Source organism: Acanthisitta chloris, unplaced genomic scaffold (assembly GCF_000695815.1).
Source record: "Acanthisitta chloris isolate BGI_N310 unplaced genomic scaffold, ASM69581v1 scaffold21165, whole genome shotgun sequence".
NCBI lineage: Eukaryota > Metazoa > Chordata > Aves > Passeriformes > Acanthisittidae > Acanthisitta > Acanthisitta chloris.
Genome location: NW_008673393.1, coordinates 17821 through 41436, shown reverse-complemented (window position 1 = coordinate 41436; position 23616 = coordinate 17821). Strand labels below are relative to the sequence as shown.

The 23616-nt window shown below is 35.3% G+C and overlaps 1 protein-coding gene across 1 annotated transcript in view; it reads right to left on the bottom strand.

Annotated features, from left to right (window-relative positions):
* Nucleotides 1–2257: 2257 nt before the first annotated feature.
* Nucleotides 2258–23616, bottom strand: part of LOC103802474 (striatin-3-like) — a gene marked incomplete at its 3' end in the record, with an annotated part of 25875 nt that continues 4516 nt past the window's right edge. Inside the window, exons 2-9 of the mRNA XM_009074954.1 lie at nt 22989–23062; nt 22044–22125; nt 21572–21751; nt 20977–21109; nt 19268–19409; nt 13773–13883; nt 7310–7450; nt 2258–2391 (exon numbers count right to left, since the gene is read on the bottom strand). Of these exons, the coding sequence (XP_009073202.1) occupies nt 2258–2391; nt 7310–7450; nt 13773–13883; nt 19268–19409; nt 20977–21109; nt 21572–21751; nt 22044–22125; nt 22989–23062 (997 nt within the window). The remainder of the gene's footprint in view (nt 2392–7309; nt 7451–13772; nt 13884–19267; nt 19410–20976; nt 21110–21571; nt 21752–22043; nt 22126–22988; nt 23063–23616) is intronic.

Sequence of the window (23616 nt, the reverse complement as noted above, 5' to 3'; positions counted from 1 at the left end):
TTCTTGCTTAATTCTTTTCCCCATCCATGTTGCCAATGAATCTTGACATCCTTACTGTAACAGTAAGAGAACAACTGACACATCTTTAAGGAGATCTTTGTAATCTCTAAGATCAGTTGTATATGTAAAAAACCCCCAACCCTACCTCAGAAAAACACAGTGAAGGACTTGGAAATGCCTGCTTTGTAATACTTGCTCCATCTAACTTAATAAAAATCCATTTTGTCTTTATATTGCTTGTCTGCATGGGATCACAGACAGGCAATGTATTTATTATGCCTTGAAAAGCACAGGCAATTCAGACTTAAAGACACTACATCTGAGCGAAACAAACACACAAACAAACAATAAACAACTCCCTCTCACAAAAAGGCACCAGGGAAGGAAACTCTTTCTTCCCCCTGCAGTCAAAAGATTCCTTACAGCATGGTAAGAAGACACATCTTTCCCTGTCTCAAAGGACTAGTCCCCAACAGCAAACAGAAAATTTACAAAGAAATAATTAGTAACTGCAGTCAGTGCCTTGTTGTTTTATTATTACTTTTTTCTTGGTAATGTCATAATTGGTTGGAGATTTCCAAGTTTACATGCTTTGATAAAGGAGGACTTTCAATTTTGCAGCCAGTCCTACAGCAGAAAAACAGTAGCATTCTGTGCAGCTTTGGAATCCAAAAATACACAAATGGGAGCACTTCATTTGGTAACATGACTCCCTCAGCACAGAAACTACACTCACTGAGGTAAATATAAATAACTAGGTAAGAAGACAGACATGACTTGAGATGACTGTACTGTATTACAGATGACTGATCTTGTGGATGCCTTCTACACTGAATCATTCACATGTAGAAATATTTTCAGCGATACCTGAAATGCTTCAGATTTAAAATTTAGCCTCTATCCTATCTATATATCCTCTGCTTTTCAAAATACAAGACTCGCCAGTAACACATGACATCCACTTGTTCACATTTCATTTAAACTTTTAAAAAAGCACCAATTTTCTAAACAATTGTACATGATCCTCAAGTCAGATGCACTTTGTAAGTGATTACACAAGATGCAAAGAGCTGATTTTAAGTTATCTGATTTCCCAGAAGTGTTGTCATTTGAAACAAAGCAGAACCTGAAAACTATTCTCTGCTGTGAACAGGATGATGTATTATACACATTTAGAAAGTACTCACAATATTTTTAAAAGGTTTTTAATTTATTTTTATATGGTCCAGTAATAGAAGGATGGATAATTAACATTTGTTACTCAGGAAATTGAGCTATGTAACATAACACCCTGCAATAACGGAGAAATGTAAGTATTAGCTCTTCATTACAGCAAATTAATAACCCTACCAGTTTTAAATACTGAAGGACAACTATGATTAAAAACCAGGTGTGTAGTCACTAGTAACAATTTATTTCTTCACTTTGCAGATTCTCAGATGCAAATAAAATTCCTAGTAATGGTTTCCAGTACAAACACCAGGTATCTAACTTCTAAAGTCAGAGAAACACAGAGGTACCTTATCAACCATAATTATAAAAAAAAAAAACCCACAACCCAAAACACCCCCCTCCCAAACCCAAAAATCCACACAACACCACCACCCAACAAACCCAAACTCCAACAAAACACAACCAACACACCAATACCACAGGACACTTTAAATATAATACTACATGCAAAACTTACCTGAACACTTCCCTAACCCCATGTTACTAGACAACAAAAAAATTTATGTAACACTGTAGTAGTTTCACAAATATGGTCAAAGGAATGCCAGAACACTCTGGGTTAATAAAAATTCTGGATAATAAAAAAAACCCCTAAAAGCTTACAAATGAAATACACTACTATATACTACTATATATAGTCTATGCTGTTAACACTACAAAATCACAAATGGCACAGCAAAGAAATAAGTTAATATAAGTATTTGTGGTTTATGTCATGTCTTTTCAATACTCTATATCAGTGTCTAATTGCTGGTTTTGTTCACTCAAATTCACGTTAATGCATCAGTCTGTATTTGATGTCATAACACATTCCCCCAGTGACAAAATCCAAATCAAATTATTTATGTAGAAAACAAACAAGTCATTGCACTTAGCCCATGCACAAGGTGCTCTCTCTTCCCAAGCAATTTTTTGCTAATGAAACCTCAGTTCTCTGCATCTGTAATGCTCAGGGTGGGGGAGAGGGGACTCAAATATTATTGATTAAACTGTATAAAGAATTTCAAAATAAAATTGCACTTACATCATAACTATAGTCTGCATCATTTGTTACTGTCAAGTCTGCAAGGTCTCCAAGGCCCAGTACACTTAACAACACATCATCAGAACCCATAATAAATGACTTGCCTCCTCCAGGTGGAAATGTTATTGGCTCAGCTACAAAGAACAAAACAGTTTCTTTAAGTCTCAATGTAATAATTGAAACTGATGAAAAGCTGCATTATTCATCACTTAACAGGAAAGCAGAGTTTAAAACTGAATTTGCATGTACTACACACTGTCCCAACAAAAAAACCAAGAGCATGAAGACACGCACACATGTGCAAACACACACACATTAAATACACAATTCTTATATCACACTTTGTCATTTGATTTCGACTTACTTTACAGAGGTGTTCAGTATTACTGACAAGTGACTTGACTGACATTACCTTACATTGCAGTATCAAATATAAGTCCCAGGTCTCCCAATTCTCAGCTAAGTACTTTATTCACTACACCATGCTTCCTGCCTTCCATCCACTGCAAGTAAGTCTGTGCTTTATACTAGTCAAATACCTCTACTTGTATGTGTAAGTACATTTTATCTCTCAGGCAAGAGACTCCTGCAAAGCATCTCTTCTACTCTTTTTTCATATGATTTAAATAATGAAAACATCTATTATTTATTCATTTCCTCTCTTAGGTTTTTGGCATGATTTTGGATTCTAATTTAAAATACACTCGACTTAGCCAGCCATGCCTTCCCCAAACTAAAATTTAACATATCTGTCAATTATCTTTTAGACTGCACCCAAGTTACATATAACCATTCATTATGAATTCACATCTGAATAATAAAGTTCAAATATTCACCCACATTCTTTATACTCTTCAACAATTCTGTAAATCTCCCTCTACCTGCAAATATTAATTTAGCAGCAAGGAAAAGGAATGAAAGCTTAAATACTGTAATGCTTTGGCATATTTTAACAGCTTTTACTTCTCAGTATTCCTTTCCATGTAGAAATTGCTTGTTATGTAGAGTATGTAAAATTAAGCTATGTGGGAAATTTAGCTAAGTATAAACATCTGCAAAATATGTTAAACATCTGACATCCTGAAAAATTAAACTTGCGAATTTCATTTGTCTGGCAGAGCCTTATGGTCTCACTTTAACATCACCCTTTGTTTATAATCCTCTCAGAAAACCTTTGAAACTGAGAGAAAAGAGTTTCCAGATGTGACAAACATCCATACCCTGGCTTTTGTCTTATAGAAGTAGTTCCCAACTAGAGGACTAATAATCATTATATTCTTCTTTTGAACACACACTTTCACTACTCCATATTGCTGCTATCTGAATAGTAACCTACTTATGTTCCACTCCTGGAGACAAGTACCCAAGACCAGGTGTGAAGTTACAGATGTCTGGCATCATTGCTATGGCTACACAAAGAGGAGCCAAGTCCAGTTAGATCAAAAAAGCCACTTCTCACAAATAAAACTAGTTCTAATGCTTAAGAACTACTGTACTATTAAGAAATGTAACCTTAGCACAGCCAACACAATGGTATGTGAGAATCTAAGAACATGATCTATGTAAGAAAAAAGATTGCTGTTCCTACAACTGAATGAAAAGAGGAAATATTATTCTAACTATGCAGAGTCACCTCTTTTTAAAACATCCACAGTCCATACAGAGGTCTTGACTCTTAAGAATGCTAAATTACATTAACAGCCCAAAATGGCTTACCATGCCCTTATATGAATAAGCTTTTAATTTCCATTGATATTTTACTAAAACTCTCAATTTGACAGTCTATTATAAAACCATTCATATTTCAGAAAAAGCCAATTCCTAGAAACACCTATTTACTTTCCTGGTGTGTTCCAGTTACTTCTAGCTGATCTTCAGGACAGGCTCACAAGGTTTAGGTAAGTCCCATAACTTGTAATACTACTGCTTTGTGAAATTAATGCAACCTTAACAGATCAACTTTACTATGCTTTATACTAAAAATGAAGCAATTCCACAGAAGAACACTACCAAATTAAGAGTTTATATTACAAATCCATCAAGCTTTATTTGCAGGAAGTGAATATCCCTTCATTTAAAGCTTGAAAATTGATGCTATCGACATTTAGAAGAATATTTCTCAATGCTAAAGTTGCCACTATGTATATATAGTATGTTGCATAAGTGTAATTTAACTTGCACATTTTATTGTTTTAAAAAAGTCATATTTGAGAAGTTTAAAAAGTGGTTGCAAGCTGGTTTTGTAAAAAAGAAAAGGTAGAACAGTAACACAATGAAAGATGCAAGATGTTATAAGAGATCCACATTGCATGTCAAAAACAATGCATCAATAGATATTTGCAAATGATAGTTAAATTACTTTTTAATGATTTTCATCTTTGAAAAAATGCAAGTATTTTTCTAACACATAATACAACATTATCTCATAGCATAATATATACATTTAACTGAGTTTGCAATCAATAAATATAAAGTAACAACGAAAGTGACAGTACAAGTTTCTTTGTAGGTGAAACTAGGTGAAATAAATGGTATTACTAACTATTTGCTCAGCCAATTCTAACCAGCAGATCTTACCTTCAAGTTCTTGACATCACACATAAGTCAAAATCAAGCAGTAATATTTGTACAAATTGAAACTGCTTTAATCTCTGATCAGGAATCTATGTTCATATAGGCTGTTGCTGTCTACTATACAATAGAGACATCTTAATCTTCTCTTCTACAAAGTTAATGTGTTACACCAAAAGCAGCTGTTAATATCCAAGCAACTAGCTGTTGCTGCTTTTTCTGTCAATCTGTAGATTGACACCCCCACATTCTATAGGTATTAAAAAGGGGGAAAATAACAGTGAAGAAAATAATTCTCTGTACAATACACTGGATGGAAAACCATGCTGCACTTTATTCTGTTTCTGAAAATCATGCAATATGTTGAAATGGAAACCCAAATTTCTCCAGGTCAAAACTATCAAGTGCAATTATAACAATTTTGTCATCATACTCAGCCAGGCACAAGAGAGTGGAAAAAAACCCCTAACAAACAAACACCAAAAAACAGAAATCCCTACACCTTTAGAGGCATAAAAGATATATTCCCAGTCAGTAGGAACCTGTTCCTTCTTGAACCCTCTCAAAAAAAAAAAAAAAAAAAAAGTCAGCTCAATAACACTTTGTCCTTTAGATGAAAACAGAATTATCAACTACCACCTCAGAATGGCAACACTTGGAAGTGTAGCATAAACCCTTCATACAGTCACAAGAAAATTACAGCTTGGTAATATTTATCAGCATAGGCTAGTGGTTCCCAGGAAGAAAGCCTAAAAGTTATCTGCAAAAACCTTGCTTTTAACACACAGTAGAATAAATTACTGAGTAAAATCTGCACTTGTACCTCATGGTGCAAAACCTGCATTTTATAATAACAAAGTATTTGGCCTTGTGACACACCTAGAAGGAATTCAAATACAACACTGGTTTTTTGTTTGCAGCTTTGCACCATATGGTATAAACAAAAACTTAAAAAGCCACATAGTATACAGGATAGAGATAGCAAAATTTACATTCTAATATTCAAGATTAAAAGCTGTGCAGAAACCACAATTAGCAGACAGAACGACAGAGATTATTCATTAGGCATGGTAATATGATTAAGCCCAAACTACACCAATAAGTTAAAAACATATGGACACATTAAATAGCATGAAAATATAAACCTGAAAGCACAATTTATTAGAAAACAGCGTGGACAACCTTTATTTGTAGGGTAGCACAGTGTTTGTACTACAGGAACCAGGGATTAAGTCAGTCCCTATCACATTCAAATTTAGCATCTATTTAGTCAGAAAATTTGTCCAATATTATTTTAGAAGTAAAGCCTCTAAAGAGACAATAGCTATATGGCCTGTCCTTAACTATGAAGGTCTGTGTTCCTTTGCACAACATGTGTGGCCTAACTGTACCTGTAGGGTCACCTGCCCTTAATACCCTAACAAGGCTAAATGGCAACCTAAAGCATGTGAACACTGAACCTAAATACAACCTAAATTTATCTGCAAGTTTTAACTGGAACTTCACCAGTAGGTTTTTGAATTGTACTCCACAGATGAATCTGAAACTGGTTCATCTTTAAGTTGTAAGTAAAAACAAAGATGAAACAGAAGGCACTAAAAGAAAAGATGGGAAAACAGTTCAGGAGAGCAACAAAAAAAAACCTCCTAGCAAACATTTCTGTTTTCCTACTTGCCTGGTAACAGGCATCTGTTGGGGCAAGGGTGAAAGGAAGAACAGAAGAATCAACAGATTACTGCAACCAGCAGTAATGCAAATTCTTTCCACTTGTGGCATAGCTGGTACCATACCACGGCTTATGGGCCAAAGGACATTCTAAAGGAGCCAAATCTGAACACACCTGAGTATTCTGAATGACTGTGTTCTGAGGACAGAATTTGTGTAACAGTATTCCAATATCAAAGTTAGTACGAAGAAAAGAATTCCTTTAAACCAAAAAACTTAGAAGTTGAATACAAGATTTTTGAATTTTTTAAATAACTTGCACTAACTTCTACTGTCTAACAATCCTGAAACTGAAACAAATACTTTATAAAGAAATAAATAGTGCCTTTGTAAACCTGTGCACATAGATCAAGAGAATTTTTGAAAAGGGAACATTAAACCTGAAGAAAAGACAAGTCATAGCTTAAATCACCACTCTTCACTTTAAAATCCAAACTGTGTATCAAATAATACTCACCTTTTTTCCCCTCAGTAAATAACCTATTCCTGAAAGGCTTTGCTACAGGGGGGTAACTTAATGTTACCATTTAATACTGAATGGTTTCAGAACACACTGGTGTAAAGTTATTTTAAAATAGCTATGAAGTAATGGTCACAAGCCATATTCTCATAAAACCATTTGGGAAGAATTGCAAATAAAATAATAATGTGGCAATCTGCAATTGCATTAAGCTTTACAGAGGGGACAATAAATTACAGTGTGTGCTTTCTAAACGAAATCTCCTGAAACATAGTAAGTAGCTGAATGTTTTGTACCTTCCTCTGCTCTTGCACCTTCATGATCAGTCATTCTAGAAGAGGGTGACCTAGATTGATTAATGATTCCTGAAGGGATGTGGGGTATCTCATCATCGCCCAGATCAGCTATCATGTCGTGAAGTTTTGTCCTGTTGACTCCTGTAAATTAATGTCAGCAGCAAAGATTCATTTGATTGCTACCGCTTGACTTGACTGAAGTCTAAAAATCCATTAAACTAATTCAACAAGAATAATTTACTGATGGGACCTCCTTAAAATAAATAGGGCTTTGCTTTTGTTTATTAACATTTTGGAAACCAAAAGAATGATTTATTACATCAAATATGAAAACTACATGCAAACAATTTTAATGCACTAAATCAAAGCATAACTCCTTTGTGTTCTGTAGATCTATTCTACAATTTCCTGTAGGAGAGAAAAAAAATCATCTTACAACCCTTCTGAAAAGTCAAGCCAAATATTAAACGAACATTAACTATTAAACAAAAAACATTAATTAAACATTTGCTAATAATATTACACAAATTTAACTATAGTAAACAATTCAACACTGAAAAACAGAGTGCAAATTAAAAATAAGCTTAAACATGAGGGCAAAAGTACAGACAACCCATAATGGGGGTGCAACAAACAATTAACTTTCCCTGCTTTTGAATGGTATTTGAATTGCATAAAGTGTTTATTAAACACAAGAGCAAGAATGCTTCCACCACTGTATGAAACTGCAGGTGTATATTATGCTTATTATCAAAGCATCCTGAACTATATGTGCCTTTAATTAATTATGCAGACAATAGCAAAAAGATTAGTATGTGCTGGTTTTAAAGTATTTTAAAATTATTAAATTCATTCCTGTTTCCACCTTTACAGCTTGCCTATCAAGTCAAGCTTGAATCATGAAGTATATTTCAGGAACAGAATCTCTCTAAAGAAAACAATCCACAATGATGAAATGCATAACCAGCTTTTCATCAATAAAACTGTCCTTCCTGGGACTACAAGCAGAGATATTGGAGATCATTTAGCAAAGGAAGCACTGGGGAAGAAGTTCTTATACTCTGAGGTGACAAGTACCACTTTTATTAAAAAGGAAATTGAAACTAAAACAAAGCCCTTATTGTAAAAAACGTAAAAGGTAAATGCTATAATTACAGACAACTCAAAATCAGAGCTGTTCATTCAAACAGCTAAAAACTAAAACACACTCTTCCAAATAGGATCTGATTATTTCAGATCTTACTGGTTAAAACTGATGTATTCAAAAATACGTCTCTATAAATAATTGAATTCTCTAAAGATAACGGAGAATTCTCTGCAGAAGGATAACAAGAAAAATATTTCCTGAAGCAGAATCATAACAGAAGTATACCCACACACACCCCAAGAAGGATGCTATGTAATAATTCTCATTAATATTTGCAAAACGTTTTCATTTTGTCCAGTAATACAGAACTCTCTACAGCTGGTGTTGTTTGTGCTTTTGATGTTCTTTACTTCCTTGACAGAAAACTCACTATTCCAATTAAATCTACATAGGCTGCTACCCAGAAGCTGTTTGAGAATAAAAATGGATTCCTAACATTCCCCTCACGCAACAGAACAGGTGGCTTGAGTGGTTACATTTCATTTCACTCTCATGTAGGTCTAGGAACTTGTGATCTCAGTTGATGAAGTGAGTGTAAAATAATAAAAGTGAGGAAAGTCTTTTCTGAACCAACATTTTTTTACTAATAGCCACCACACGGACAGGATTTCATTTCAAAGGTACAATACTTGACTGCAGCCAGCAGGTGAGATCTCGTAAGAAAAGTCACCCTTAAAATGGCCAGTTCTCTACCATACAGACCATGAAGCTTGCTTTTGTCTTTATTCCAGCTGACCACTTGTTTTACAGTGACCAGCAGCAGATACATTCCTGAAGATATTATAGAGCAATCAATGAATGACATGATAAAAAGTCATGATTGGTACCCTAAACTATATAATTTAATAAACCCTTTCCTTCCCAGAAGAAAACCCCATTATCTTCTCCATGTTGAGATGCATGACTTGTTCAACACATTGATGGAAAATGCCAAATATGGCTTACAAGCTGTTACTAATACCCAGATCAAAAGCATCCTTCAGAGGTGCTTCCACACCAAACATATGGGCATGAGAAATCTGTCTCAAAGCATACTCAGCAGTAGCTCCCCTATTCTGCTACCTTTAACCAGCCACTCATTTAGGTTGTCACTAATTAGGGGACTGACAGACTTGCCTTATAATGTTTTTCAGTATGTTTAGGCACATCTCATCCTTCAGGCATAACCTCTGAACAGTCCTCAATCCATCATACAACAGAGATGCCCACAGAAGAGCAGCTGCTGTTGTCAACATTTTCAGCTGAAAAAGTCAATATTCAAGATTGTGCCACCACTACAGAAGACTGCACAGATTTCTGCTTCCAAGAAAGTGCAAGCCGACTTGATAAACTACTGAAGTATTTTAAATCTTACAAAGAGATTTGAAAAGAAAAGAATGTACTGTCTCTGCATAAGTAGCTATGTTCAAGGCACAAACTTGATGATTGTGTTTTACCCTCAAAAAAGACTAGGACAAAAAAACCTAACCACAAACCCATTATGAACAAAAGCAGAACACCTACAATACCATCTCAGTATATGCCTTCAGAGATTAAAAGTGAAAAAGGTAATTGAATATTCAATGCTGAAAAGTTGTAGTGTGAGAAGCCATAAGCAGATTTCTAATAACTCCAAGATGTAATAGCCCAAGTCTGAATATAACACAGGGATCCTTGTCTACGAAGAACAGGTGAGAGATGGTAAAATTCAGATCTGGTTTAATGCCTATCAACTATTACACTGTATTTCAGGCTAGCAAGTGAAGGGGATGTAATTATTCTGTATTTATGAAACAGTATCCACAGAGGGAAAAGAGCAGCAAAGTAAAAAAAGATGTGAAAAGTTTAAAGAAAACTAAGGAAAAACAGTATAAGCATCTTTGTTTCAAGAGTGATGCACACATACATTTTAAGATGTGAAAACTATTTTTCCAATTGCTGAGAATGTCTGATAGTATGAAATGGTATGCAACACCTCCACTATTCTGTCCTGCAAATAGGAAAAACAGTCATCCCGGGATTTACCTGCCAAAATGGATCTTGTCAAGTCTGGGCAAGAAACTGGCCTTAAATTCAGCATATTACTGTAAAAGGGAAGCCTGGTTTTATAAAAATCAAACTTAATTCCTTATTTATTTATCACAGTAAGTCCAGAGTAAGCTGTGGTTTGCTTTTCTCTGTGTGGTTTTTTTTTTTTTTTAAATATAAGAGCTCTTCAATACACAGGCTTTGGGTTATTTTACAGCTGATATTGTAATAGAAATTGAAGTGTGTGTTGGTGGATTTTTGTCCTTGTTTTGGTGGATTTTTTTAAACATCCTTTCATAAAGGGATAGTATTTTTACATAACAACAACTGACACCTCCTCCCTCCCCGCCCCAAAAAGAGTATTGCAGTATGCAAACCTGATGTGCTCATAGAAGATGACCTAAAATAAGGTATTCTAGCCAAAAGAAAATATATGGATACACACTAGAGAAGTATCAAAACTGAATCAGTTCTACTTCTGTTCATTTATTTATGCCTACAACTGGAATGAATATTTCCATACCTGGGGCCAGGGCTATGAATAGTCTGTTATTTTACCATCTAAATGCAGCTTATGGTAGTTACCAGATGCATATCCAATGAAAGAACCCAAAAGAATGTCTGTCCTATTATGCTGTCTTCAAAGTATTACAAGAGATGACAGTTAATGAACATTTGTTTGATGTTTATGATGATATATATATAATAGATATATATATATACACACACTACATGTACATAAGTTCTGATAGGGCTCAAAATAAATTCTGATAGAAGTCTGACAAAACACTGAAGAGCAAAGGAAGAGATGAGTATTCACAAAGAAGCTGACAAATGATCAGACATGAGAAGCAGGAATAAAGAAGACCTTCAATATTATTTTCAGTCTCAAAGTTAAAAAGCTGAGAAAAAAAAGTCTACAAATCAAACAATGTAAATAAAGCTGCCCAGCCTTGACTGCATACTTCACTCTGTGTGGAGCTCTCTCATTCAATTAGCTCAGTGATTTAGAGGCCAATGTTTAATCAGAAACTACCACCATGAATGTGACAAGAAAAGAATCTCACAAACCCTCTTGTGAGACTATATATGAGCTCAGAATTTCCCAAAGAACTTAAAACCCAAAATGCTAAACATTGACTTACTTGACCTCACAACACAGCTCTCTCCTAAATATTATGTGAACATAAGATTTCAAAATTGCTTTAGATGAAGAAAATAAGAACATTTTCTGTTATTTTACAGCCACTGTGCTTCCAAAAGTCTAAAATGTGAAGTTTAATAAGAAAATTTCTAATAAAACAAGTCCATTATAGTATTAAAAAACATCCTAACCCTACAAAATACTTCATGTGAATTTGGTGTCAACTGCTGACTTGCAGGTTAAATGAGACCCATTAGCATGCAGGTTACTACTAAGCTCTAATCCAACCAGGCTGGGTCAAAATCTTTGTTGCAAACATTTTATATTTGCGTGCGCAAGTCATGCAAAATTGCTGAAAAAATTGCTGAAAAAAACATGCACTAACTCTGAATGGTAATTGTTAGATGTTACAAAGTAAATTCAAATCTTGCAATTACACAAGTCTTTATGAAGTGTTATATTTTAATTATCACTTAATTTAGTTACTATATAGCCACACTTTTCAAACTGAGGAAGAGGTTTTTATTATTATTCACCAAAAACTGTTAAAATATACTTTCAAAACAAAAACACGGCAATCAAGGAAGCTTTCCTAAAGCCACATGGGATGCCACCCAGAGGAACCTGGACAAGCTGGAGAAATGGGCCCATGGGAATCTCATGAGGTTTAACAAGACCAAAGGCAAGGGACCACATCTGAGTCAAAGCAACCCCCAGTATCAATACAGGCTGAGGATGAACAGATCTAATGCAGCATTTGCAGAGAACTTGGGGATGGGATGCTTGTGGATGAGAGGCTGGACAAGAGCCAGCAATGCACACTTGCAGGCCAGAAAGCCAATTGTACCCTGGGCTGTATCACATGAAGTGGGCTGCAGGTTGAGGGACCTGATTCTGCCCTTCTACTCCTCTCTGGTGAGAGCCCATCTGGAGTACTGCATCCAGCTCTGGGGCTCCCAGCACAGAAAGGACATGAATCTGTTGGAGTGAGACCAGAGCAGGACCACCAAGATGATCAGAGGAATGGAGCACCTCTCCTGTAAGGAAAGGCTAAGAGAATTTGGATTGTTCTGCCTGGAAAAGAGGAGGCTTTGGGGGTGACCTAATTGGGACCTCCTAGTACCTGCAGGGAGCCTACAAGAAAGAGGGACAGAGACTATTTACAAAGTCATGTAGAGACAGGACAAGGGAATGGTTTCAAACTGAAAGAGAGTATGTTTAGACTAGAGATTAGGAGGAAATTCTTCACTGTGAGGGTGGTGAGGTGCTGGCACAGGTTGCCCAGAGAAGTTGTAGATGCCTCATCCCTGGAAGTGTTCAAGGCCAGGCTGGATGGGGCTATGAGCAACCCGACCACAACAGAGGGGTTGGAACTAGATGACCTGAAGCCCAACCTATTCTATGATGACATAGATTTAATAACAATTTATCCACTAAGAGCTTTGTATAGTTGATAACAATTTCCAAAAGCAGTTTTACCAGGTAGTTCAATACTGAAGTTTGGTTTAACTTATATAGTTGTAATAGGTCAACTGGACAAACAACTCTTAAAGAAAAAAACAGTGTCAACCAAAATGTGATAAATGCACAGAAAAGTGAAGGGCACTATAAAATAAAGACTATATCCTAAACAAATCCAACAAAAAGTTCATATTTATGTTATGTTTTAATTCTCAATGCCTAGGATTGTAAAAATAACTACAAGCCCATAAAAAGAAATTATAGCTTGATTCAAGCTCATATTAAAAAAAAGGCACAAAAAAAAACCCAACTCCACTCCCCTCCCCTCAAAAAAGAAACAACCACCCCTCCCCAAACTGTACCACCATATTATACTTTAAGAAATCTATTTCAGAAAACTTCTCAGAGAAGGTGTATCCTCAAAATATAAGTTGTTCATTATTTTTACACTCACGTTTCAAGACATTTACTTCTCTTCACCTATTTAACCTTGAATTTATATGTTCTCAACATTTCTCATTTAGGAAATGGCTGTCAAAGGTTTTGACATTCACATTCAGCAGGTAGAAAGTTAAAGTTGGTTGCCCCCATTACAGAAAATGATGCTTAATGAAAAAAACAAAAACACAACTTGTGAGAAAAAATGTCTTCTATATAGATAGGCAAAAAAGTGTTGCATTACAAGATTCAGAATCTGCACTTACTCTTTACCCCTTTCTTCCCCTTTCGTTCCTTCTTGTACTGTTCCTTCAGTTTACTTATTAGTCCCTGGTCTACATCCCAAACCTCAGCAGTTGGGGACAGGTCATCTTTGTCTACATGCAGCATATTATTAAAAGAAAAAAAATCAGCAATTGGCAATGCAAGCTGTTGGTGATTTACTATCATAGCTGTATAAAAGCATTAATAAAAGTTATTAATAAATCTTTAAAGGTGCAGTCTCAGTTTAAGTTTACAAAAGACTCAGTCTCATTTCATACAGTTTTCCAAGGCACTGTATATTACCAGTTACATATTTGAAAATTGTATGTTAATTTGTTACTAAGAAGCAAACAAATTAAGCTTTGTAAGTTTACGTTAGATACTTAAAAATACACAAAAATTCAGTGGTATTGAGAAACAATTACTGCATCTTTAGAAAGACAGTGTCAAGAAATTATTCAGCCAGTGTTGAATAAGCAAACAAAAGTATTCATGCTATATCTCTCATGAAATGCAAGCCAAGTAAGTCAGTGTCAGTTTATTCATGAAGACCACCATGCATCCTTTCACATTCATTCTACATGCACAAGAAAGAAACCTTGGTCCTACATGTAACCAGAGAAACAAGTCTATAAATAGAAGTTTTTTATGTAAAGATGAAGAAAATTAATTCACACAGGTGACTATCCCACTGCATTCCAGAAATGAAATTATAATTAGCATTAATACAACAGTCCACGGTAGTTTCAGAAGACATGTCTTTTTTTCTGCTTGACAATCATTGCAGAGTTAATTATTCTTTATGAAAAGTCAAGTTTCCACTTTTCTAAACTATCCATCTCAAACATTTTTGGAAACTCAGAATTAGTAAAAGGATAAACTTGTTTCTAAGACAAGGCCACCATAACATCTGCAGAAGCACTTTTGCTAACAGGCAACTAGGCAGCAATCAAACTTGGTTTGTGTGCCAGTTGAGCTTTATTTTCACAAATTCCCTGGGCATAAGATAATAAAGCCTAGTTCCTCAGTTCTCAGCTTCCAATCATACCTACAATATGATTGCACCAATTTTTGAAGTTACAATCATAAAAGTGCACAAGAGGAGTCATACACTGCAGAAACAAAGAAACATGCATTTAGGGTGCAAAACGGTAGGAGTTATTCCAAGTACATGTTTCATGACAAAACATGACAACGAATGAGCGAACAGATATCGAAAGATGCTGATGCATCTACCATCATTTAGATAGGGCTAATCAATAACAAAGAGAAACAATCTTGATCAAAGAGGTGGAATATAGAAATGGTAAGGGTGGTGAAGGCATGAAACAGGCAGCATAATCGCAGAGTCCTCTGAGTTGTCCACAAAGAACTGTGGAGAGGAGAAGGGAACAATGACATCTTACACCAAACTGCAGCTAAAACTACCAAACTGCAAACACAAAGACCTCAATTACTGGGCCAAAACACTGACAGAGAGGAATAGTGATTAGTCAGGAAACACAAGAGGCACAGAAAGATAAGTAAGAGGATATGCCCAATCAAAAGAGGAAGGAAATTGGGGGGGAAAACCCAACCAAAAAAAAACCCAGAAGAAAACCCCTAAAACTCAAAGGAAATTCAGTTAAAATAAACTTAAATAAATTTTTACAATCCCCAAAGCACTATTTATAAAATGAAAATAATCAGCTAGGTTGCAGCGTTTCAGAGAAGTATTAGGGAATTAAACTGAACCAGAAGCGGACTATGTGTAACAGCAACATAATGCTGCTGTAAAAAAAGCCATTTTGGTATGTTTTAAAAGGTGCAGTGACTAAACCAGGAGAAGTCCATCTATTTCAGTGCAGGTGATGACAAAACTGAAAAAATATATTCAATCTGTGTCCTACAGTGGAAATTTAGAAAATGCCTGAGTGCAAAACAAATAGGGCATTAAATATAAAGACAAACAATTTGAAGGGACTGGGCTCATTCAGTCAACAGAAAACAGGAAAAGCACAAGCCTGCAAACATGAATATTCAAAACCAACTCTACTGTCTGCTGAAATGGAAGCTGTAAATAGAAAACTAGATAAAACACCGATTCTGGTTATCTGGGGGGGCTGTGAAATTAATTTCGATTAAGATTTTTAGCAAAACCCAGCAGTGCTTCCCTCAGGTATGCCTAAAAAGCCTGTCAGAACAGAGCCATGTAACTAGATCTGCCTCAATCTCCCTGCAGTGCTTACAACCCACACCAAGCTGACACCAGGACAGTGCACAGAATCCAGGATGCCAACTAACCAGTATCACTTAGTGGAGAAAGGCTGGGGGTTTTGTGTGTGTTTTCTGGTTTGGAGTGGATTTTTGTTTGCTTGGTTTTGTTGTTGTTGTGTTTGGGTTTTTGTTTGTTTGTGTTTTTAAAAAATGTTTAGAAGATGACCCAAGAGACTGAATTCCAGTCACTCTGTGACCCAGATTTCTGGGCACAGTCAGTAATTCTCTGACTCATGGTCCATCTGTAAACAGAACTTGTGTTTCATAAAGAGAAATCCAGTGATGAAAACATAGTTAGTCATTGAAACCACAAGCAAAACAAAGAACTACATAATGTTACATCTGTAATATGTAATACAGTATATAACAATGTGTTTATTCCTGTTTGCTTAAGCAAACTGAAGTTATATATGCATATTTTTCTTGATACTATATTACCACAGAGCATTTATGAATTTTTAATCTAAAGCTGTGCATTTTTTTTAGTGTGTCACATGCTTTAACTCTTTATTGAACACTGTTTGAACTTGCTTATCTTTCACTATTTTGAAGATAAGCTGTTTCTTGGCAAAACATGTCACAGGACAGAACACATTATTTTCAAACACAGCGATTTAATAGCCAAAGTATGTTAACCGTGGCACGTAGAAAAAAAATAATGTGTTCATAAAAAGCCATATCATAGGAAGGAAAGCAGGCCAAACTTCTCAGCACTCAATGGCTGGTTTGCAGAAGTCTCCAATGGTAAAAATGTAACTATCAAATTTGGCAATTAAATATTTTTGCATATTAGAAGTTGGTTCTACAGATACTTTGACAGTTAAATACTGAAAATAATTACAAAACAAGGCCAGGCAGTATGTTTAAAGCCTAGACATCAGAAGTTTGGCTTCCAGATACTACATAAGAGTATTATAAATAGACAGAGACAAACATCCACATTTTTTAAATAGCGCCTACATCTTTGCAAGAATAAGAAGTGATGGAAGGACTAATGACAGGAAAACTAATACAGGAAGAAAAAAATCCATATGAAAAACAGAGCAACTATTATATTATAAAGAAAAATCTGAATTTTAGCTGAAATACTGAAGTTCGTGGTTGACGCAATTGTGTAGAAAGTAATGGTAAGTGTTCATTTAAATGAAGCTCCCTTTCAAAACAAATAACTAAATGGATGGACCTGGACATTTCAAGTAACAGCTTCATAGAGGTCAAAATAATGTGACAGACTGAAATAAATTGGTTTAGGCAATGTATTATTTTATTTTAGAAAGCATTTAAGTGGGACAATATTTAAAATGTTATTTGTGACAGGTAATAAAGAAGTATTGTCATATTTACATGCTGAGCTTTAAAAAAAAGTAACACTTAATCCCAAGATCTGATAGACTATCCTCAGACATCCACTTAAGGAAAGAACAGCTGTACTAAGACCAGCGACATACTGTGAAAAAAATACTGCTACTACAATTGGTAGTATGTCTTTGACTCATTTAAATAGTAAGTTAGCATAAATATACAACAAACTTATGGATGTTGTTTTCATATGGCCAAACTTAGAACATACAGTTTCTAAGATGAAAGTAGGTTTATGTTTATTTCTTCCTTCCCATTTCCTTGTCTCAGACATGAGTTTTTTTGTGACAATAAAATTACTGCAGTTAAATCACTTATCACCCAAACACTGTCACAAGTGTGTACAAACTCCTAAAATGCTCTGCCTCACTTTTGCTCTGGGTTCACTTAAACTGTAATAAAAAGACATTCAAACTGCTCCATGGAAAGTGTGGTGGGTCAATTTGACTTTTAAAATAGACCTTAAAATTGGGTAATGACCTGAGATGCTGACAGAGATTGAACACACTGGAAAATAATCTTGGGAAACAATGACCTGGAATTACAATGAACAAGCTAGTTCAATACACTAAGTTTCAGCAGTCTGCTGTGAAAAAAAAAAAAAAGAACAAATCTATGACTGCATGAATTACAGCATCAAGCTATCTCTCCTTCTATATATACAGTAGTGGTAAGACTGATGATAGAACCAGAACTTTCTGCATCACCATACATTTGAAGGGATCTCAGGTTTAATGAGATATCTTACACCAAGAGATTTGACTGTGTGGCGAAATAAAAAGATGATGAAGAAACTGATCAAATAACACCAACTTCAAACAGGAACACCACCAAGCAACTAAAATGCTACTGAAAATAGGCAGTTATTACCAAATGTAAAGGTAAGTTTGTTTTGCTTCATCTTCCAACTAGAAATAAGACTGAGTTGTAAAAGAAAATGTGACTAACCCTTTGATACAAGTTTTCAGGAAGGAATTGCTTCCTAACCCTTGGTACCTTCCAAATCAAGACAATTATTTTCCTGAAAGATGTGGCAGTATTTTAATTTCTGTACATCTCTCATATGCTCTTTGGTCACTAAGGTGTTTATTCAATTATGACTTAACTGTCTCAATAACAAAATAGTCAAACAAGATGACCTAGTGGCACTTTTTGGGCTTACAAGTAAAGCCAGTATGCAACCACAGAACTGCCTGTGGCACACAGGTCAGAAGAAGAGATAGCAAATTTTCCATTTCAAAGCAGATATAAATTACTTGAGTCCCTATTCTTTTTCCTACAGAAATTTTCTCCTTCTTTCAATTTCTTCTTTTGAAGCAAGTAAGTTCCAGGAGTTTGACTAAACATATTTTGTTTCACATCTAATTACTAATAAAAAGTCAGGCTATTACATAAGTTGGTTTTGGGGTATTTTTTTCCCTAATGCAAGCCATATTAGCAACAACATCTAAAAATACTAATTGTCCATTTTGAAGTACATCGAAGTAGTTCATTTAACCTAAGCACAAGTAGTTTAAAGGTACTGATAATAAATAAATGGGGGGGGGAGGGGGAGGGGGAGAGGAAATCTCTATTTGAAAGCAAATTTAATCCAGATGTAAAAATACTCAGAATCCTAGCTTTTCTTACCTAAGAAAGAAAATATTTTCCTCTTAGTTTTGGCATCAAAAACAAAACCTGAAACAAATATAACTATACTTGTATCTGTGGCAGCTACAACAGCATATATAAACACATGAAAGTTTCAGCACCGTTTTCTAAGCATCAAAATCTGATCATGACAATCATCCACACATCCACACCACTTTAGTAGGTATTGCAACTCATGTACTATCATGAACAAGTATTCCCTTATTTCTAAATGCTTTTGTTTGCATCTTACCCCACTCTGTTCCATCTCCTGAACTTCGAGCTTCTCCAGCTCCCTCACCATCTTCAGCTGTCACTAAAAAGTCAAATTCTTTCAAAGCTTCTTCAGTATCAGGATCATCTGTAAGGTCAGCAGCTAAACCTTCATTACCAATCTGTAAGCAGATAAACATTTTTCTACATTTGAATCATGAACAGATTTTCTGGTCATTTAGTTTAGAAGAGATAGATCACTCTAAGTAACTGGTTGCAGGGGAAAACATTTTTCAACATGAAGTGCAGAAAAGGACACTTAGACCTCAGCTGGTTCATTAAAAAAAAATTTAAAAAAAAGAGAACAGTGCAGTCTAGTGATCATTAGGAAATACAAAGAACACTGACACTAGCTTTAGCAACGAAAACAATTCCATAATCCCAGTCTTCGCTTTTTTAAGTAACCCAAAAGAATTAGAAAACTGTTGATTTTCCTGCACTATCAACAGCTCTGCAGAGAAGCTTTCCAAACTGTTTTCTACTGGTCCAGAAGCCTTTTTTCCTTCTTGCTTTTCAGTTCTATTTCAGTGTTAAACATACGCTTGGAAAACTCTGCGTTTTCTGAGAAATGTCTTTTTACTAGTTCTGCCACCTCCTTCACCTTAAACAAAACAAACCATCGCCCTACCAAGGCATCAGTGAAGTTTTATTTCATTATTCAGGTGAGGAAAATTTCAGCAAAGGGTTGTTCTTCTGTTATTTACACAATATTCTTACTTTTGTAAAAGAGACAATTTTTATAAAGATAACTATAAATGATCCTTCTAATTTCTATAAAAACTAAGCTCTGTCAAAAGCCAAAAAGTGAGTGTTATGTCTTCATATGTGCTTCAAGATTTGCTAAGTAGATAACCTTTTCATCAGATTATCTACTGCCATAGAACAAAAGAGATTCAACTGATTGCTCAATCTGTTTGCCAGAAATAAGTTACTACCAAAGGTATGGTGGAAAACCCCTCCTGACAAGTCAAATTGGGATTAAGGCTTGGATCAAGCCAAGCTAATGCTGCCAACTATTTAAAAAAATTCAGTGCAGCCATGTCATCATGTTAGAGAACACTGTGCTGAGCAAAAAGAAACCCCAATGATGGGGAGACTGTTTCAGTACAGGAGAAAAAGAACTAAAAAGGGACAGGCAACATAGTCCCCACCTAGAAAGCTGCTCACAGAATGGAAATACAAAGAGAAGAATAAAACAGAAAAAACCTTAATTAAACCTTAAACAAAATGTTATTTGAGACAAGTCTAGGCTCTTAACATACTTAGGGAAAAACTGCCTAAAAGGAAGAATTAAAACATGCATTTGGTACAAAGCTAATTTTTTTTTCACATTACAGAACCTAATTTCTCCTAAGGAACTGTCCCTCCCTCCTCCAAAGTCAGAAATCGCATTGTGCTAAATTTGCCTCATAAAGGGACTCAGAGTATTCAGAGAACCTGAGATGGCCACTTCATCACTTAAATCACATTTGCAAACAGGCTGTTGGTTGTTTTTAAGTTCTCAATGTAATAAATTAACCTAACCACCAAATTTACTAGTAACACATCTGCTTATGACCCATTCATATAACAAAAGTGCAACAAACACTTTAACATTACACATGTATAATCATCTGGGGGGGAAAAATAATCCCTTTTTAAAAGGGAATTTCAGATCTATTAAAAAAACAAATTTATGAAGTCTTTTACTTTGTGTTTCTTATTTATCCGATGCTTTTCTTTTCCTTCTGCAATATCTTCTATCATGTCGTTCTCCTCCTCTTCATCACTATCATCAGCATTTTCTAGGAAGTTAAATGTTTCAAGAACATCACCAGAATTCCTACATAAATAAAAACATTAAGAGAGAAGCCGTTTTACTAGCTGAATTGATTTAGAAGATTAACCAGATTAAATGCAATTGCTACCTGACAGCTTAAGAGCTTTAAAATTAGAGAAACAAGAAATGCTTGTACGAAGAAATTTCTACAGCTGCCCAAGGTCTTACTACAAAAGCACCACCCAACAGAATACTTAAAATGACATCTCCAGAGTGGCAATATGACATAATTCAGCTTCAATACACTATTTTCCTGTATGTATTTGTATAATATACATATGTATGGCACAGATGCATACGTTCCTACGTATATCAATCAAGCAAGTTCATAACCATTTGTGGTCAGCTACACTCACAGGTGTTCAAAGACTCTCCAGCTGGAAGTTCAATTTGAACTGACCAGTACATATCAATGACTTAGCAAAACATATTTAACTTTTATGCATTTCTTATCTTTTCACTTACCTTTTGATTTCCTGTCCCTTTTGTTTTGACGAAGGTGATTCACCCCCATTCAAGATCTGTTCCAAGTTCTTTGTCTCTACTGAACCATTTGGCTCAGAATTGGAGAGCCCAAGCAATGACCTTACCCGCTGGGAGCGAACATCCAATATTGTATCTGTATAACCTACTTCCTGAAGATACCTAAATTCATTAAGATAAGAAAGAGGAAAGCATATTTGAGGAAAAATGAAAGGACTTAGCATTCAATGTTAAAAATGAATGCCACTGTTATAATATTTACGGAAAAATAAGCTTCATCGCTATGCATCTCTTATGGAAAATTTACTGCTTAAAGCTCAAGACTACAAAGTCCTGAAAAATGAACCACTATTTGCCCACCTCAATTCCTCTGTTTCACAGAATAAGCACATTTACAGCTCCTCATCCGGCACGGAAATACTTGAATATACCAATACTGAACAATGTTACTTACTGTCGTAGTAACTGTCTGCCTTGCTTCCAGGTCAATTGGCTATTCTGAGGTACTGCAGGAACCTCTGTATCTTTGGTATCTTCTGAAAGATACAACGTCATAGTTAACATCTAACTTACATTGCTTTTAAATGCAAATGAAAATTCTCATCAAGCAAGAAATATGAATCATATCTCTAATTTCAACTGGGTATAAAAGTACCCAAAATGTGGCACTTGTAAAACAGAAGGGAAAAAAAGGGGAGGAGGGGGTATATAGATCTATAACCACAATTTTCAGGCACACTACAAATACAGGCCAACAGTGTGACTTCCCGAAGACCAACATATTTCAAAAGAAGCCAAACAATTCTGCTTATTAAATAGCCCCGTGTTATGAGAAATGCTGTCCTCTATCTGCAATATTCTGAAATGAAAAAGTGTTATTATCAACTTGGCATTTACAATGCAAAATCAGATGCACTCCAGGGAGTTTGATTTAAAATAAAAACTGAAGCTAAACAACTTTTTTTTGAGGCCAATGCAGTACCCTTCCCATCCCCCTTATTGCTTACACACTAGAATTCTATAAAAGTACCAAATTCTGACAGTATTTCTTATTCTACACTTATGCTTTTCTTCTGGATTGATGGCACAATGGCCACTAAACAATAATACCTCCTCTTGAAGGACTTAAAAGAAATAATGAGAAACAGCACATAAATTAGGAATCATAACCGTATTTAAAGCTTTCTTTGACATTCAGAGTTCCTTCAAAAAGGAAAGGTCAATTAATTTTAATTTTCAGATGACATATTCACCCAGTGTCAAACCTTTCCTAGATATATTCCCTATATCAGACCTAAGAGGGGTGAGGGGAAAGATGGAAAGCTTGCAATGAACAGACCAAATCTAGAACGCTGTATAAACAAGCAATAGTAGAACAGGCCATTGTAAAAAAAGTTACCTGATTCAAAAGTTGGCATTTTCAAGTCACCTTGGTTCAATTCTGTGCCGTACTTTAATTTATGGTATTTTGCCCTGAAAAAGTATGCAGGTGCTTAACAAATTAGCATACAATGTTTTCATCAACTCAAACATTCTACTATTCCCATGGAAACAGCCATACCAACACAGTACAACTAATTCAAATAAAACTGTTGTGATAATTATTGCATCATATCTTTAAAAAACTCTTGTTTTGAGATAACATTTTACAATTATGTACAATTATTATCCACGATTATAAGATAACTTACAGATGAGATTTCAGTATGTTCTCTAAGGATGGGTTTTTTCATGTATATCAGCTAATAAGAGAACTTTTCAAAAACCAGTAGGTTCAACTGTTTAGTAGAGATGATCTTTTCAGTTCTATCAAAGTCACAGCAAGCCAACCACACTAACAACAAATGAACCTCTTACTTGGGATACCTGTCACTTTCACTTCCTCTCCTGCCTTGTCTTTGCTTAGGATACTCATCTTCCCCTCTAAAGAACCATGTTAGAGTGTTAAGTTTCTCTCATCACATGTATTAACTTATTGATTTTCTCCTCCTCATTGACTGGAGGCTTAGCTTTCAATTCCTGCTTAG